Source organism: Marmota flaviventris, chromosome 7 (genome assembly GCF_047511675.1).
Source record: "Marmota flaviventris isolate mMarFla1 chromosome 7, mMarFla1.hap1, whole genome shotgun sequence".
Lineage (NCBI taxonomy): Eukaryota > Metazoa > Chordata > Mammalia > Rodentia > Sciuridae > Marmota > Marmota flaviventris.
This window is the reverse complement of record NC_092504.1, coordinates 88,668,232-88,685,632: the sequence shown is the minus strand read 5'-3', so window position 1 is coordinate 88,685,632 and position 17,401 is coordinate 88,668,232. Positions and strand designations below refer to the sequence as shown.

At 36.9% G+C, this 17,401-nt stretch overlaps 1 protein-coding gene across 1 annotated transcript in view; it reads right to left on the bottom strand.

Annotated features, from left to right (window-relative positions):
• The window catches only part of Col25a1 (collagen type XXV alpha 1 chain), a 460,559-nt gene that overhangs the window by 198,684 nt on the left and 244,474 nt on the right, over positions 1 to 17,401 (bottom strand). Inside the window, exons 3-4 of the mRNA XM_071614023.1 lie at positions 16,482 to 16,526; positions 14,280 to 14,287 (exon numbers count right to left, since the gene is read on the bottom strand). Of these exons, the coding sequence (XP_071470124.1) occupies positions 14,280 to 14,287; positions 16,482 to 16,526 (53 nt within the window). The remainder of the gene's footprint in view (positions 1 to 14,279; positions 14,288 to 16,481; positions 16,527 to 17,401) is intronic.

Sequence of the window (17,401 nt, the reverse complement as noted above, 5' to 3'; positions counted from 1 at the left end):
ATTCTTACAGGTGTACAAACATTAATATTTAAATAATACTTGAATCCAAAAGGAACAAAATCAGTCACCAAGTTATTCAAGTATTTTAACTCAATTCAACAAGTAAATTCCCCAACCTTCTCTCAACCCCACTGCCATTTAAATTAAGATAAAACTGGAGATTGACAAAATTTTGAAGTCTAAATCAAGTAATTAAAGGATAATCAAGTAATTAAAGAATGTTATTTAAAGAATAGGAAATAAATTCCTTCCAAAGTGCTATTCTACTCCTTAACCCCACAAGTATTTAAGAAGCAAAAAATGTAATAAATAGTTCATGGCTGACTGAAACTCAAAAAACATCTTGACCTACAAATATTCACTTCTCTTAAGATCCGAAACCTCCATATGCACAAACAGAATGCTTATTCTAATCTATCTTCAGTGTCACTCAAGACATACTTGTGATGTCGTTTGTGTCAGGATGAGGAGAACAGAATAAGCTGTGAAAAATGTCATTTCTGGAAAATTCGTTGGCTATAGTTCAGCAAGAAATGAATCTTTCTAACAGATGTGACACAATGACTTTGATTAATTGAACTCTTTACTATATGAAGCATTTTTAAAGATATTCCCTTAGAAATGAATTGATTTGAGTGCAACATACTGAATACCATTATTCACTGTGTCCTTTGTCACTACTGCCAAGTGGTTCTATATTGATGTAGCAATGGCCCTCTTCAAAGTCCCACTTGAGCTTCATCTGCAGTTCGTTAACTTAGAAAATGAAGAGATAACTTGGATTCAATCTCTAAGATTCCCAGCTACTAAACTCTATAATTTGAGTGTTCTGTGAATTCTCAGACTTTCCATGGTTTGAAGATTAAAATCTTAAGAAGAGATTCTTCTAAAACTTTATTTTTCTCACTTAGCAGAAAAGTTTGAGCTACCAAACATTCTGACAGAAGAGATAGTATCTTCGTTGATTTCTATAGATGCATTATTTTAAAATTTGTTAAGAATAAAAGTTTGCACATATCAGATGCTAAAACTTAATACTCCCCTATGGGGTTAATATTCCATAGGCTAGATCTATCTATCTACACTATATATATAAAATATATATATAATTTATATATACTTCTACATATATAAAATATATATTATATATAACTATACATATACATGTACATATATACATATATAGATAAGTAGCTAAAGTTTTATATAAGTAATATCCATATTATAGAGCTCCATAAGATAAAATGAATGGATAATGTCAAACATTCAGCTATTTTTGGTTATAAAGTAAAAATTCTGAAGGTTGCCAGTCACGATGGTGCATGCCTGTAAACTCGCAACTCAGTTTCAGGCCAGCCTCAGTAACTTAACAAGTCCCTCAGCAACTTAGTGAGACCCTGTTTCAAAATAAAAAGTGTTTTGAGGGTTTAGCTCAATGTTAAAGCACCTTCGTGTTCAACCCCCAGTATCCAAAAAAAAAAAAAAAAAATTTTTTTTTTGAAGGTCTGCAATTTAGGATACCATTTAGAGACCACTCTTGGTATGGTAAGGTATTTAAAATCCTAGCCAGTACAGGGTGAGGCAAGGTGAAAATACTGCACTAAGAGCTGTTCTTTTGCAAGAGATTCATCATGCTGATTTTAATAGTATGCCACCTTTCATAGCTACTGTCAGTCAACAAAAGCAGGATGTAGTGAGGAAACACTTCACACTTGAAATGATTCTCACTTCCAGTCCCGGAACAAGAAACATCCTAATGTAACCCATCGCCCTGACTGCTTCCAAACTCTTCCCAAAAGGAATGCTTATATGGCCCATGAAGCCTAAATTACTGACATTATAAGAGTGTTAAAATCATTGAAAGTCCTAAAGTAGGCTGCCTCTTGGTGATCACCCTATTTTAGGGCAACAGAAAGAGGACCTAACACTACAGACAAAAGGAAGGTCAATTTCCAGTGATAATTTACATGCATAAAACCGTCCTGTTTAAATTATTTTTAACAGAAACCTAGAGAATGGAGTAATTAGTTATCGGAGTTTCTAGAAAGTATGAAAAGTTCTGAAATAAAGTATGAAATGAAAGAGGGATGAAAGAAATTGACCACTTTTAAGGATACTTTTTAATGACAAAATAAAAGCCTTCCCTCCTCACAATGATGAATAGGAGGAGGTTTCCCAATTCAAATTCATTTGCCTTGTGTTTTTGATTAAATATCTGCACATAGGAAACTTCATATTATAAGAAATATACAATCTCTGTAGTGAGTTTCCTATAAATTATGATATTTGATACAAGGTCAAGCCATTTTTCATTTTGTTCCAACGATCTGAAATTGCCATCAGCTTATTTATGTTCTCCAAACTCTTTTCTAAACTCTATTAACATCACCAAACTCAAGTTTAAAAAGGGAATTTCTACGCCCTCTAAACAGGGGAAGCTAATTCCTCTGGGAAAATAACATTCTTAACAAATAAAACCCAGGGGAATCTCGTCAGGCAAAGGGATAAATCCTCATCTTTCACACGACTTTCAAACTAGTAAACAATACAAGAATTCTAAAATAGTTTCTTTTCAACTCTTGCCATATAATGTACAAAGTAAGTTTGTATGCAATGGTAACTCCAGATCAACTTTACAGACATGGAGATTCAGTGATTAGAGGCTTAACTTTAATATGCAAAGTAGAGGGTTGGATGGAGGTGGAGGGGGCGTCAGGATAAATAATCCACACAACTGGAAGTGGAAGTTTAGGTCATTTCCTATCCAAGGATATATATAGGGCATATTGGATAATGGTCAGACTACCTGAAAGAAAACCACAAGCTGATTAGTTCCACTCCAAGGGATGGTTTTTAAAAACTAGTTCTTATTCTTTACCATTGATTAGAAGTCTAAATGGAAGGCTACATATGGTGAAAGATATATACATTCAGCCAGTTACCACAGAAGGGCGATAAATTATCTGGGGTGCCTGCAGAGAACTCTCTAATCCACTCTTTCAACTTCCACTCTCACCTGTGAAAAAGCCTGAGACTGTATGCCAATTGGTTGTTAATAATGCTCTCTGGAAGGGAGCAAGTTGAAATTGTTCCCAAAACTGCAAATCAAGAGACCAAGTATGTGTGTCTACTACTGTTGAATGAAATTATATATCAGAATAAAAGACCATGTCTGCAGTACAGGGCTCAAGTATGCTTTCATGTGCTCTATAAAATCCATGGGCCCTGGGCAGCACAAAGCTCTGGAATGCTTATATTTCTACTCCCAGAAGAATAGCCTAACATAGATGTAGTTAACGGAAGTCTCCAAAAGGAAGTTTGTGATATGAAATTTAAAATAATTGTTTTTAAATTTGTAGTTTCCAGATTGGGTTTCTACTATGCCTGCCAAACCTTCCCCTTCTTTTTCTGTGGGTTAGCTACACAAATATGGATTTCATTTGGATATTCATAGAAGGAAGTGGTGATTCAGCCACTTGGTGCGGATGCTCTAGTTTTTCCCGTCTCCACTCTCCTCTTTGCCCACAGAACACTGGGAGGTGGGACAGGTCCAGAGCCAGGAGAGAACCATGGGGGGAAGAAGTCAGGAGGAGCCAGCCCCTCGCCTCTGTGGCTTGGTCTGCAGCCCAGGCTGCCTGACTCAGACCTCCTGACTGATGCACCCCTCAGTTCCTGGGCACCCCCAACTGCTCCAGGACTGTCCTTTATCCTCCCTCCTGTTACAGGCTCCGGGCAACAGAAATGCCATCACCAACCACTCTATCTTAAATATAGGTTTCAAATTCTGGGTTTTCTGGAAATGTTTCATCCTCAAATGTGTCAAATAGATCATCTTGCAGCTGTTCCCACAGAATTGTGCGTCTGCATTTATTTGCTGCAGAAAGGTCAGATACAAGCATTCAGAGCTCATGTTCTGCCTACCTGCCATTTAGAATCTGGGCTAGTCAGCTCTGTGTCACCATGCCCAAATACCTGACAAGAACGACTTAGAGGAGGAAAAGTTTATTTTGGCTCATGTTTCTACGGATTTAGTCATGGTTGGCTGACTCGATTGCTCTGGGACCAAGGTGAGGCAGCGCATCATGGTGGAAGGACATGGCAGAAGAGCGCTACTTACTTCATGGTGGCTGGGAAGAAGAGGGAAGAGGGGAAGGGACCGCACCCTTCCAGAGCATACCCTATGTGACCTACCTCCTCCAGCCATACCCCACCTGCCTGTAGTTTTTCCTTTTTATTTTTGGTACCAGGGATTGAACTCGGGATCACTCAACTACTGAGTCACACCTCCAACCCTATTTTTGTATTTTTGAGACAGGGTCTCACTGAGTTGCTTAGCACCTCGCTTTTGCTGAGGCTGGATTTGATCCTCCTGCCTCAGCCTCCTGAGCCACTCAGATTACAGGCATGAGCCACTGCACCCAGCTTTGCCTGTAGAACATTCAAAATAGGATGGACTGATTGGATTATAGCTCTCACAATCCAATCATTTTACCTCCAAATATTCCTGCATTAACATGGGAGCTTTTGGGGGATATATCACATCCAAACAATAACAGGATCTATGTCCTTTAAGTCTGTCACTCCCCTTCTCTGAGCTCTACTAACAGCTATGTGAAGTAAAACAGAACAAAGCTCTCTGCCCACCTACCTCATAGGGCTGTGTCGTCAAATGATCAATAGCAAACAGTTTAGGTATCTAACATCGAATTGCATTACTATTAGCCAGGAATGGGTGTCACGTTATACATGCCTAATCTTACCCCCAAAGGTACAAAGTTATTCACATGGAATATGAAAGCTTAATCAAGGAAAGGGGTAAAGGAAGGAGGAGGAAATGATTTAGAATGGGAAGAAGAAAGAAATATAGGACAAGGATGAGTGTACATCTGTCATGTTCAGTAGGGATCTGAAAAAGCTGAGTTTGAAGTGGTGTTTATTTTAAAACATCAGTGTAGAAGGATTATTAACTTTTTGTGTCAGGTTGATTAGGCTCTGGTGCCCAGCTATTTGGAGAAACACTAGTCTAGATGCTGCTGGAAAGATATTTAGTAGATGTGATTAGCATTTATACTCAGTAGACTAAGTAGAGTAGATTTCCCTCAATAATGTGGGTAGGCTACAGCCACCAGTGAAAGGGCTTGTGAGCAAAAACTGAGGGTTTTCCTAGAGAAGAGGGAATTCTACTTCAAGATTCAGCAGAGAAATCTTGCCCGAGTTTCCAGCCAGCTGGCCTGAATACAAATTTTGGATTACAATTGTGTGAGTCAATCTCATAAAATAAATCTCCCTACATATTTAGGTTTCCTACTGGTTGTGTTTCTTTGACAATCCTGACTGATAAAATCACCAAGGTCATTTTTATTAGTAAGCCCATTGATCCTTTTTAAAAAAAAAAAAAAAAAAAAAACTCTGGCATTTTGCAAGAGCACTAGCACTCCAACCACGCCAGCAGCACAGCGTGAAGAGACTAAAACCCCAAGTGCATACTCATTTGTGTCACAATGGGAACAGCTTGGAATCTCTACTCCATATTTTACCAATAATTCAAACTCAAAATATTCAAAACTGAAATCTATTTTTCTCCCTAGAAGTCTCCTTTTCTTGGGTTTCCGTCCCTGCAGTGTCCTTCTTTGCCCTCATTGGAGAATCATCCTCAATCTCTTCCTCTGGGACACTCCTCCCATCCTCTGATAAATCCTAAAAGTCTCCCTGATACCTTTTCAGCGGAAGACCTTCACATCCTCCTTCCTCTACTCTTGCTTTTTTATTCTCTGTCCCAATGGCATGGCCCAGATTCCACCTGAGAGGGACTCAAGAGTCACCCCCACTGCTTGGTTGTCTTCACTACTCTACCTAGCCGTGCATCTCACCATTTCTACCTCATCAACGCCCCTGAATCTGCCCCATCCTCTGCATCTCCCCTGCTACCATTCTTCCACCCCATTCTATTTCCCACCTTAATAGCTGTGATACTGTCCTGATCATCTTTCTCTTCCCATTGCTCCTCCACCTTGGCCTTCAGCATGAGTGCTCTTCCCAAAATGTCTCCCCAGCCATGCTGCTGCTCTCCTGCTTAACTGAGTCTCTCAGAGCCTGCCTACATTTAGGGAAACAAATTAGCCTGCATCTGCATTTCTTCACAGCCTCTCTCCCCAGTCTCAGCTCTTCACTCCTTACTTTCCAATCTCCCTTCCTGGACTTTATGTTCTAGCCTTACTGAATACATGATTTCCCCCAAAATGCCATTCTTTCTTCTACCTCAAAGGTATTGAAAATGCTAACTTCTCGAAAATACCCACTACTTTGATTTTTCACCTTGATAAGACCTTGAAATTGATTGGATCCAGAGGTATCCCTGATGCCCTTTATATGCTAAATCTGGATCATTTACTCCTCCACTGTCCGCCCCCCCCACCACATCCTGACATATCATGAACATATTTCTCTCATAATAGTGCTAGGATTTTGCTTTATTTCATTCTCCACAAGATTCTAAGATCCCTGAAAACGGGGATGTGTATTATTTGCCATTTTATCTCCATTGTACAGCAGAAGAAATGGCACAAGTTATATACTAGGTATAAGTTTGATGAATGAAAGGATGCTGTTTTAAATAACCATATGAACTAATGATTAACTATCCTTAAAGCATTTCCTGTGTCTAAATTCTACATTATACCTTTTGTTCATTCCCTTGACCACAGGGAAATTCTAACAAAAATTATGTAGAAATAAATACATTTTTTGTGTATCTTTGAGGCTCAAAATACTAGCAAGTAACAGAAAAGCAAAAGTTTTATGTAATTTAACTCTAAGCTAATTTATGAAAGCAGGAAGATTTGTGAAATTAAACCATGCATTATAAATATCATTTATAAATTAAAACATTAAGACAATCTGGAACACTTTAGATTCTATGGCTTGATACCTTTTGAGTTCCACCAAAGGCAAAATTTAAGGACATTTAATAACTAAAGGAAGGAATGCTTTCCATATTCTAGCTCACAACCTAGTTTGGATCAACAGAACATTTTGTTAACTTAGACCAAATACAGGAGAGCTTCAAGGTGTCCACGTAAAAGGAAATTAAGCAGGAACCATACTTTGTTTAAGAGGAATCACAGCATTTTAAGTAGCTAGTTTAGAAGAATGAGAACATTGAGCTCTGATCATGTGCTGCTGAATACTATCAAATGCTCAGCCACTGAGGAGGAAAAAACGGTCAACCAGATCACTCATTTGACCTTGTTCAAATTCCAACATTCACAATGGTTCTGCCTGCTTTTGTTACAGCACTCGATTTTAAAGTGGCTACTTGACTATAGGTAAATATTACTTTATAAATCCACAGGAGTCCCATAATAATTTGTCCCATAAGATGTGTGCTCATATAAACAGCCCTAGGAATTTAGCAATGTGACTAAGCATTTGGTGACAAGAAAGTAAAACAGGCAGGGGTTATGGGACACTCCATTTGTTAGTAGACTGGGTACTATGGTGGTATGCAGGTATCTAATCAATTAAAAGCAAAGACTTTAAAACTGATAAATTGAGCTTACTTTTTATTTTTTTTATTTTTTAGAAACTCTTGACTGTAGCTGGGAGTACAACTCAGTGGGAGAGCACTTGCCAAGTATATATGAAGCCCTGGGTTTATCCTATAAAGTTTATTTTTTAAAAAACCAGATGGACATGTACTATATTCATTTTTTTAAGCACTCTTTAGCTCCCTTTTATTCTACCTACCCACTATCCTTGGAAGAGAGAGGATTCACCCCTAAACTCTCACTTTTTCTGCTTTAATCACCTGACTTCACACCATAAGAACAGCAGGGATCACGCTTCACATTTCATGAAAGTGAACCTAAAAGTGCTCATCCTTTTATCACAGAGTCCTTATTAAAGATCAAACTTCAGTGTGAAACAAACAGGAATATGAGACAATATAGATAACCAGTATTGTTCCTAGTTAAGGAGGTTTCCTTGTACCTAACTCTGTTACCGATGAAAAGCCATGAAGTCATTCAGTGGCCAGAGAAACAGAAGGAAAGTCCATAGCAATGTGGACTAGTGTTTAAACATGTGGAAAATGTTTAAAATCAAAAGCCTTTATGAAGTTACCTGGCAGGCCTGGTCTCACCCCCTGATATTAATCCATTAAGTCCCAAGTTTTCAATTTTGCAAAGATTTCAATGAAATCAACACATGCATCAAAATAGAGCTAATGTATTAATATTATAACTATCATATTATAATATGTACTATATTTAAATTTTTATAGATGTTCCAGATCTGGAACAATAAGAAAAGATGGGCTAAAACCCCACTGTGCTTATAAACCATCCCTCAACTTATACGTTTTGTTTTGGTACTGGGAACTGAACCCAGGGGTGCTTTCCCTCTGAGCAACATCCCTAGTCCTTTTTATTTTTATTTTTTAAATTTTGAGACAGGATCTCACTAAATGCTGAGAGTCTCATTAAACTGTTGAGGCTGAGGCAGGCTTCAAATTTGCAATCCTCCTGCCTCAGCCTACCAAGTCACCGGGTTTATAGGCATGTGCCACCATGTCCAGCTTGCTCTCTATTTTAAATCTCTTCCTTCTTTGTTTTTTTCTAGTTGGGTTTCTAGTGATAAGAGTTTTAATGAATATTCTTTAAATTGTAACAGAGGTCATGTATCTATATACATCTCTCTGGGGATTCTTAAGAAATTATTTCCAGATAAGATATCAGAGATTTCCCTAATTTGTCTACCTTTTCTTCTGAGCTCACAACTATATCTATCTCCCTGAAAGTTAGATAGGAATCTGATTTGACTCTCTTCAAAGGATCGTGGTTGGAAGTAATACAAACCAAAAAAGTGTATACTTCCAATATTTTTGCTCAAAAAAAATAAACCAAAAACCCTCCCTTCTGACCCTCTACTCTTTTATATATTTGATGGCTATAGGTCCATGCCCAGGAGACCCTTGGAACCCACAAGTTGATGATGGCAGAGTCTCCATTCATCTGGGTCCCTGAAAGGAGAATTACCCCTAACCACGTATAAGACATGAATCTTTATTGTGGTAAACCAGTAACATCTCAATGTTTGTCTGCTACAACAATTTAAATTATTCTAAAACAGATGGTAATCAGAAATACCCCACAACAAAAACCAATGTTGCAAAGAAAAATAACATTTAAACTTGCATATCTATTTTCTCTTCTTTCTTTTTTCTTTTTCCAATTCAACATGCTTCAATTTATCACAGTTCAAATGTAAACTTACTAATTGTCATTGCCACTTTCAGAATTTTAAAGTTCATCTTAACCTGGCATACAATCTACAGAACCAATAGCAGAGGAAGAATTAAGGCAAATCACTGCTAAACATTGACCTCACCAAAAATGGCACCTGAACCACTCAAAAGAGCAGAAATGACAAGCTGGGAACCTCCCAGTAGTTGGTTTATAATTATATTCCTTTTTTTCTCCCTCTATTCTAGAAGGCAAATAAAACCTACCATAGACCATTGTCATTCTATTATAATTTCATCCCCAAGTAGCCTTCAATGACATATTAATTCTCCAGTTTTTCATTTCTTTAGCTTGTTCTGGTGACTGGATATATCTCACTATCTTGGTATGTTGTAATGATACTACCTCCTACAAGATGGATTGTTTGCTCTTTCCATCAACAACAGTACCCTATTATTACAAGAGAAGAGTCCCTACCCATTTAAAGAGTCAAAAGAGAAACAATATTTTCATAATTAGGCAGCAGTATAAGAAAGAAGTAAGTATAGGAACTTTTTATGAGAAACTTCAAGAAAATAGGTTTCTTGACTTGAGACAAATGTCACACTTTACAGGACTGGCTTCCTTTAGATGATAATTAGATGATTCATCATAAGTTAGTTTTAAATAACTGGAAGTATGAAAGAACACATACAAGTTGTGAGATCTACAAGCAACTAAGGAGAGTGTGATATGAACCATACACAATAGAGGATAAAATAAGATAACTGCAAAGTAGGTGGTAACATTTAGACCTTACTGTCTGAAAAACCTCTTGTAGAAATATGGGGACAGAGAGCTTTAAAGAGAGATAGGCCTATGTTCAAATTCCAGACCTACCTCCTGCTTGATGTGCATGTTTGATCAAATTACTCAAACATCCCAAACCTCAGTTTCCTCCTCTGTAAAACAGGAGTGATAAATTTCTAGGTCACAGGGGTGGAACGAGAACTGGTAGGTAATGTGACATATGGTAGGTAGTTGCTATCGATTGTGGTTATATCTGGAAAAGATTTACTTTTGAATTAAAAATCGTATAGACTTCTTTTTTTCAATTTGAAGTAGAAATGTCAAGAGTTTCTTTTGAACGTTCTACGGAGACTTCTCTTCCTAATTCATTTACCACATTGGCAGAAATAGCACTGTAAGCTTAACTTGGCCGAGTCTGCTTCATTCATCTGTCAACAAGATTCTAAGGTTCAAACCGAGTTGACAATTGTGGAAGGTGGATGGAACGGAACTGCTGTGCAATGGCGTCATGTTTCACACCTCAGAGGGTTCTTGCTACCAACAATAACATCATATCTCTGTCAGTCAAGCATAATTATAGGGCTTGATAGACTGATACCAATAAAACAGCCAGTTAAAAAAGGTCTCCTGACTCCCTTCCTGCTGCACGTATAGGACTTACTTGATTCTGTGACTCATGAATAGTACAATGGTACTTCCTTTTGGGACAAAAGGACAGAGGGACTGCACCCCCTCCTGACTCTGAAAATCAGAACAGGAAGAAAATTGGCTCCATCTGAAAACACTGAAGTTATTTCGTAAATTTTGATCAAACCCTTTACTTCTTATTTCAATATGAATATATTCTAAAGACATCCAAAATAGGATACAATTTCATAGTCAGGAACACAATGGTCAGCATATCATCATTTTTGTAAGTAACAGTTGTCGCATTTGAGTTAGACACTCAAAAAGCCTGCATAGGGTTCTTTAAAGCAGTATGCTTATACTTGTTACCTTTATGAGAAAGAAAACAGAAAAAAGTATTTGCTACTCACATTAAAAAAAAATTACGTATATTGTCATAAAAGTGCCCCATTGCAGCCTTTTATAGCAGAGACTCCTATGGTAGTAACATGTTTTTGTTAAAATGGACAAGGTTGAATAGCTTCTTGTAGAGAAAATTGATACGTGGGATCTAATGCAAGTTGCATTTCAAGCTTTAAATTATAAATGATCTCAACATGCAAGAATATGGAAACTGACAAGAGAAACATATAATTATATATCCACACATAATTCTAGAGTGACATATCCAAGCTTTCCAAAATATATCAAATGAAGATATAAGTGCAAGGTTGCTAAACTAAATTTTATCATTATGTATGGTTTTATGGTTTTCTTTTTTTTTTTTTTTTTGTTAAGTCTTATTTGTTAATCTTACTTGAGACCATTACATTGGGAGGGCGAAGAAAATCAGATGACTTGACTCTTTGTGATAATGAGGGACAATGTGATCTGCCATCCTCCCCTTGGGACAACCAGTCTGTTGCTGTTTGTTCCTTCAGAGCAGTGCCCTAATGCCATCTTTTGTATAATGAGAAAGTGAATGACAAGAGAATCACATCAGGATCCTCAGTTACACTTCATGATCCTTCTGTTCACAGGAAGCCACAGTGCCTCCCATGCTCAGGGCCAGAGGAAGTTTATTTAGTTGCCATAAATTATATGCCAAGAAGCAAGATTATTCAACTTTTCAGATGACCTTTGGACTTTATGTTTAGAGTACAGAATGATGGCAAGAGCATTTGTGATTAAATGGCAAACAATTATCTTGATGTCGTATCCAGTTTCTTATTTGGGGGGTATGTTAGTTACCCCACAAAAGCTAGCTTTTCCTTGCTGTGGCCAAACTGCCTGACAAGGACAAGTTAGAGGAAAAAAGATTTATTTGGGGCTCATGGTTTCAGAGGTTCAGTCTGTGGTCAACTGAGTCTTTGCTATGAACCTAAGATGAGGCAGAACATCTGTGGAAGGGTGTTACCCAGGGAAGCTGTTCCCCTCATGGTAGTCAGGAATCAGGGAGAGGAAGGGAAGGGGCCTCAGGAAGAGGAACTCATCAAGAGCACTCCCCCAATGACCCACCTCCTCAAGTCAGACCCCACTTGTCTATAGTCACCACCCAGTCAGCCCAGTCAAACTTGGACAGATCTAATAGGTTACAGCTCTCACTACCCAATCATTTTATTTCCAAACATTCCTGCATTAATGCAAGAGCTTTGGGGTTTTGGGGGACACCTCATATTCAAAGCATAACATGGAGATAGCTGAGTGATATTTTAAAAGACACAAAATCAGGGAGATTGTTTTTTTCTAAAAATGAAATTACATAAACTGACAGATATCAGTTCATAGAAAACAAGTAGAAGGAAAAGCTATACATAAAATTAAAATGATGCTAAAATTAGGAGGAATAAGATCATCAGAAATTAAAATCATCAATAATTAAATACTGACTTTATAAAAATATGTTGTTAATAAGTATCTAATCATATTGCTATTATTCATTATTTACTCATTCATATTTACTCAGATATAAGAAACATAATGGAAATTTGTTATAAAGTCACTTAATTTGTACCTCTAAAGCAAATTTTAATAGAAAGCAGATAGTTCTTAGAAGTCATGGATAGGGTTTAGAAATTAGAGTCTCAATCAGATTTCATTAAGAGGTATTTAACCTACAAGGGCCATATGATATAGGGTTCTAAGAACTATGGTAATATCCACTGTATTAGTAAAGATAGCATAGCTGATATTTTTTTCCTCTCTTTTCTCCCACTGAACATTATTGGAATGATAACATCAGAGGGTTGTTGAAAACAAAAGGAAATTACATGTCTAAAGTGCCTAGGCTATAGCCTGCTGTATATTTAATAATGCCAGTTCTCTTTCCTATATTTAATAACACGAGGACAATGGAAATCTTTAAGTAGAAAATTTGGACTAATAGATAGCTAAGAAAACAAGTGCTACTTGAATTTTCAAAGAATCAAAGAGGAAATATTAGTACCCTCGCAGAAATGAGATTTGACTATCTCTCCACATGGTGAAAATGTATGTCACACAAAAATGTCTTGAACATGCTACTCTAGCTGTAATCTCTGGGTTTTTTTCCTGGATAGTAGTGGTTTATTTCTAGTTTTAAAGACAGAGGCTTAAATAGGAAGCCAAAGAGTAAAGACTCCTAGACCCAGAGCATGCCATCTGCCTAGCATTAAGCAAGAGCTGAACGTCAGTTACAGAAGCAAAGACTTTCTGACCGTGATTTATGTTCCATCCTTGAATGTGACAGGAAGACTGCAAAAGATATTTGGAAGCCAATGCTTCCTCTGAATCAAGTAAATGAGTATATGCTAAGCCCCTCTCCCCAGACCATGCTGGCCTGTTAGGTAAGTTGCCAATATGGAGTCTTTGAATCCTGCAGCAAACTGGCTATCTGGGATGAGAAAAATATCTCAAGGCCAATGATCATTGCTACTGTAAAGGCACAGTGCACAGAATAAACACTGGGGTCAGACAAGAGATATCCAGGATATTACTCAAAAACACATCTAGCTCAAAGCTGACAAGATAATCTGTTCCTATGAGTGCAAAGCAGACTGGAATGCTAGAGCTATGACCTACTCAAGGAAAGAAAAAAAGAGAGTGAAACTCTCCAAGGGCTCCATCTCAGGCTCTTTATGCAGGCAAAGCTCCAACAGACTTCAAAGGGAGTGTTGCTAAGGAGGGAGGCCTGGGCCAAGCCCACAGGGGGTATCACTTCCGAGATCCTGTTGCCATCTACATTTGGTGGACTGGCAAATGCAAATATTTCAGATACGAGTTTAAACAGATGAAAAAAGAAGTGTGAAATAGCTTGGAGATTTGCTTGCAAAAGAAACCTCAGAATTCCAGGAAAAGTATTTAAAATCAGAAGCTTCTTAAGTTATCCCCAATGTCCCAAGTGAGTAATTGGTGTGTGATAAAGGATCAAAAATTAAATTGTGTTTTAAACGGTTACATATTGCACTCCAATCTCCAACATATCACCTGATCCCAAAATTGTGAAAAAACAAACAAAAACAATTCTTTCAAACTTAAGTACTCCTAAAAGGTCAATAACATGTTTCTAGTTGAACCATAGATAATATTTTGATGCTTTAACCAAATTTTAACATACATGATGCTGATTAATGTAGAAGAGCCCAAGTCATCAAATATACTTACAGGAGGACCTGTGGGGTAAGGGGTGGAGAGAGAAGAAAAAGAAAAAGGGAAAGATGAATTAGTGAGTGTGCAAAATGCTAAGATTAAATAAAAGCTTGAAAGATCTTCATCATTCTCATCACAATACAAGGGACATGGAGGTTACTAAGAACTCAGTGATTATTGGTCATTTTGTTCTAGATCATGAACTTTTTTAGGTCATGAGCTCTTTGAGACCATCTCAGAAAAATGCCTTTATACTGGCACAAAAATCTTACATACAATCTCATGGGATTTTCAGATTCCTCAAGATCTGTTTGTCAATTACTAAGAGGGCCATCATTTTTGGGGGGGGGGGGCGGGCAGGGGAGTCGGTACCTGGGATTGAATTTAGGGGCCCTCAACCACTGCGCCACATCCCCAGCCCTATTTTGTATTTTATTTAGAGACAAGGTCTCACTGAGTTGTTTAGCATCTCCCTGTTCCTGAGACTGGCTTTGAATTTAGGATCCTCCTGCCTCAGCCTCCCAAGCCGATAGGATTTCAGGCATGCTCCACCATGCCTGGCCAATTATCTTAAGTGAAGTCTGTTCTATTATAAGTTTAGATAAAATATGAATCAAGAAAATCTTTGGTTATTTAAGACAGACCAGTTAATGAGAATTGATATCTAACTTCTTGAGTTAGGTAAAACAGCCAAATCAGAAATATACCTGTGATTTGTTTTAAGAATCCTTTTCATTATTAATACTGTCTAAACATAAAAGAGTAACTCCTAGTGTTTATGCCAGGGTTTCATTAAAACTATGGATTCTCTTCAAAACCCAAGCAAAGTCTAAGAAAATGTCAGTATTTCCTGCACTATATGTTCAATTAAAGCACCAATTCTAAGTAGCAAAAAAGTTGAGAATTGATTTTTATGTTTCCAATAAAACTTTGCATAAGCATAAAATTTTCTTTTTCCCTTAAATGCTCTCTTTCTTATGACAAAAACGTCATTTCCATAATTGTGTGAATTCAGCAATATTTAGTCACTTCTTTTTGCCTCAAATTTATAAAGCAGCCTATTAAAAAAGTTTGCACTTGGTGAAGGGATACCTTTACAAGTTTTCAATTATTCAGTTTCAATGAGGTTGAAAGATAGCTTTTGAAGATACTTTTAAAGAAATCCAGCAGCTATATGGCTCACATTAATGAATTTTCATAATCTCTTTTTAATTTGACAGTTGTTTTTTTTTTTTTTTTCAAAACGGAAAAGGAAATGAGACCTCCCCAATCTCCCAATTAATCTGCTGTCTGCTCCTCCTGGGTTAGTCTCCTAAGGTTTCAACACTCAGTAACTGACCATTCTGAATACTAATAAACAACTTAGAGAAAAAAAAGAAATTCACAGCATGTTACAATCAAACTTTAAATTACCTTACCATGAAAGAAAGAACAAATGAGCTGATAAAAACTTCATCTGGCCATTTACATTTTTGGAACCTTAGACTTCATAAAACAAAACAGTAAGTGAACTTACCTACTGGTATTATCGTGGTTGCAAAAATATTTTAATTTGGCATTTCCATTTTGGTTTGCCTATAGGGATTTGGCCTGAAAGCTAAAATGACTGGAGAGGGAGTCAGGACAATTAGTTCTGTTTCAAGTTTGGCTCATAAAAATTGCATGGCCTTGGAGGGATCACCTGACTGCTTCAGGCCTCTGTTTCTTCAACTACAAAATGAATATGCTGGATTGAATACCAATGCTCTTGTCATCACTAGAAGTTTTCAACTATACAAGAAGGATCAAAATCCCCAACACTTAAAAAGAATGGGAATAAAAGCATGACAAAATTGTGCCAGTTGGATGACATAATAATAAAGCTTTCCAAGGCATGTGCCCCAGTGTCCTAAGGCAGATATTTTTGCAAAAATCCTGTATTTCCTGACCACCTACAGAGATGGAAACATGGGCAATGTCACCACACTGTGCGCAGCTAAGAAACCCTCAGTGGGCACAGCAAAATTGGGAGTCAGTGGTTATCAAACTGCAATCAATATTTTGTAAACTTCTTATGACTTGATAAAAACAGAAGAGTAAAAAAAAAAATCTAAATCTAGTGTAGAAGATTTAAACATACACTCAACCTCCAATAAGGCAGTAGTATCATTAATTAGAAGAAACAGATGTGGGGACCTCACTGGAACATGAATGACACAGCAGCTGAGAGAGACTTACCAGATTCTCCTCTTCGACCCCTCTTCCCTCGTTTTCCCGGAGGACCTGAAATACAAAGAATACATTTTTTAGTGTACTTTAACTTTTTTTCCCGGGGTGGTGGTGGTGGGGCATTGCAAAATGGTTAGTACATGATTTCTATATATTTTCTCACTGTTTTAAACCACCAACTTCAAAAAGAGACCTGATGTTTGTAAAGAGCAATGTTGTCTTTAGTGTTTCAGCAAAACTGTTAAGCTCTATTTAATTATAAGCTGATCTGATCTTCCAGTGTTACTGAAGAACATTAGAATCAGAATTTTTGTTCATCCTGCTTAATATCATCAGTAAAGAAAGGTTTTGCAAAGCAAAGTGTTAGTATTGAGATTTTGTTTGTTAAAAATATGTATTTTCTGAAAGTTTTAGTATATTACCAATAGAAAGTACTGATTCCCCAGTGACTACAGTTTCTGCTCAGTCAAGTTTATCATAATCTTTCTGGAAAGATTATGATATTACATTAATTAGATATGATATTACATTAATTAAATGTAGATATTAAAATGTAGATATTAAAAATAGATATTAAAATGTAGATATTAAAAATAGATATGATATTACATTAATTAAATGTAATATCAGTCAAGGAAAAGAGCTGTAAAATATTTCTATTTCATTACATGTGAATATACTGAAACTTCTTTAACTGATAATCAGTTGAGTAAATTTACCTCTCTTAACTGCACTATGTTTGGATAGTAAGTTTAATTTTTCTAGAGATAGACTCATTTAATGAATAGTCTTTGTGATGATGCTATTCTAAAAGTACAGAAAAAACTTTTTTCCAGTGAGTTGACTCTAAGGACCACCAAGCTGGTATGTATCAGACTTAGCACAAAATTCTAGACATTCATAGCTTTCAAAGCCATTATTCTCAATTA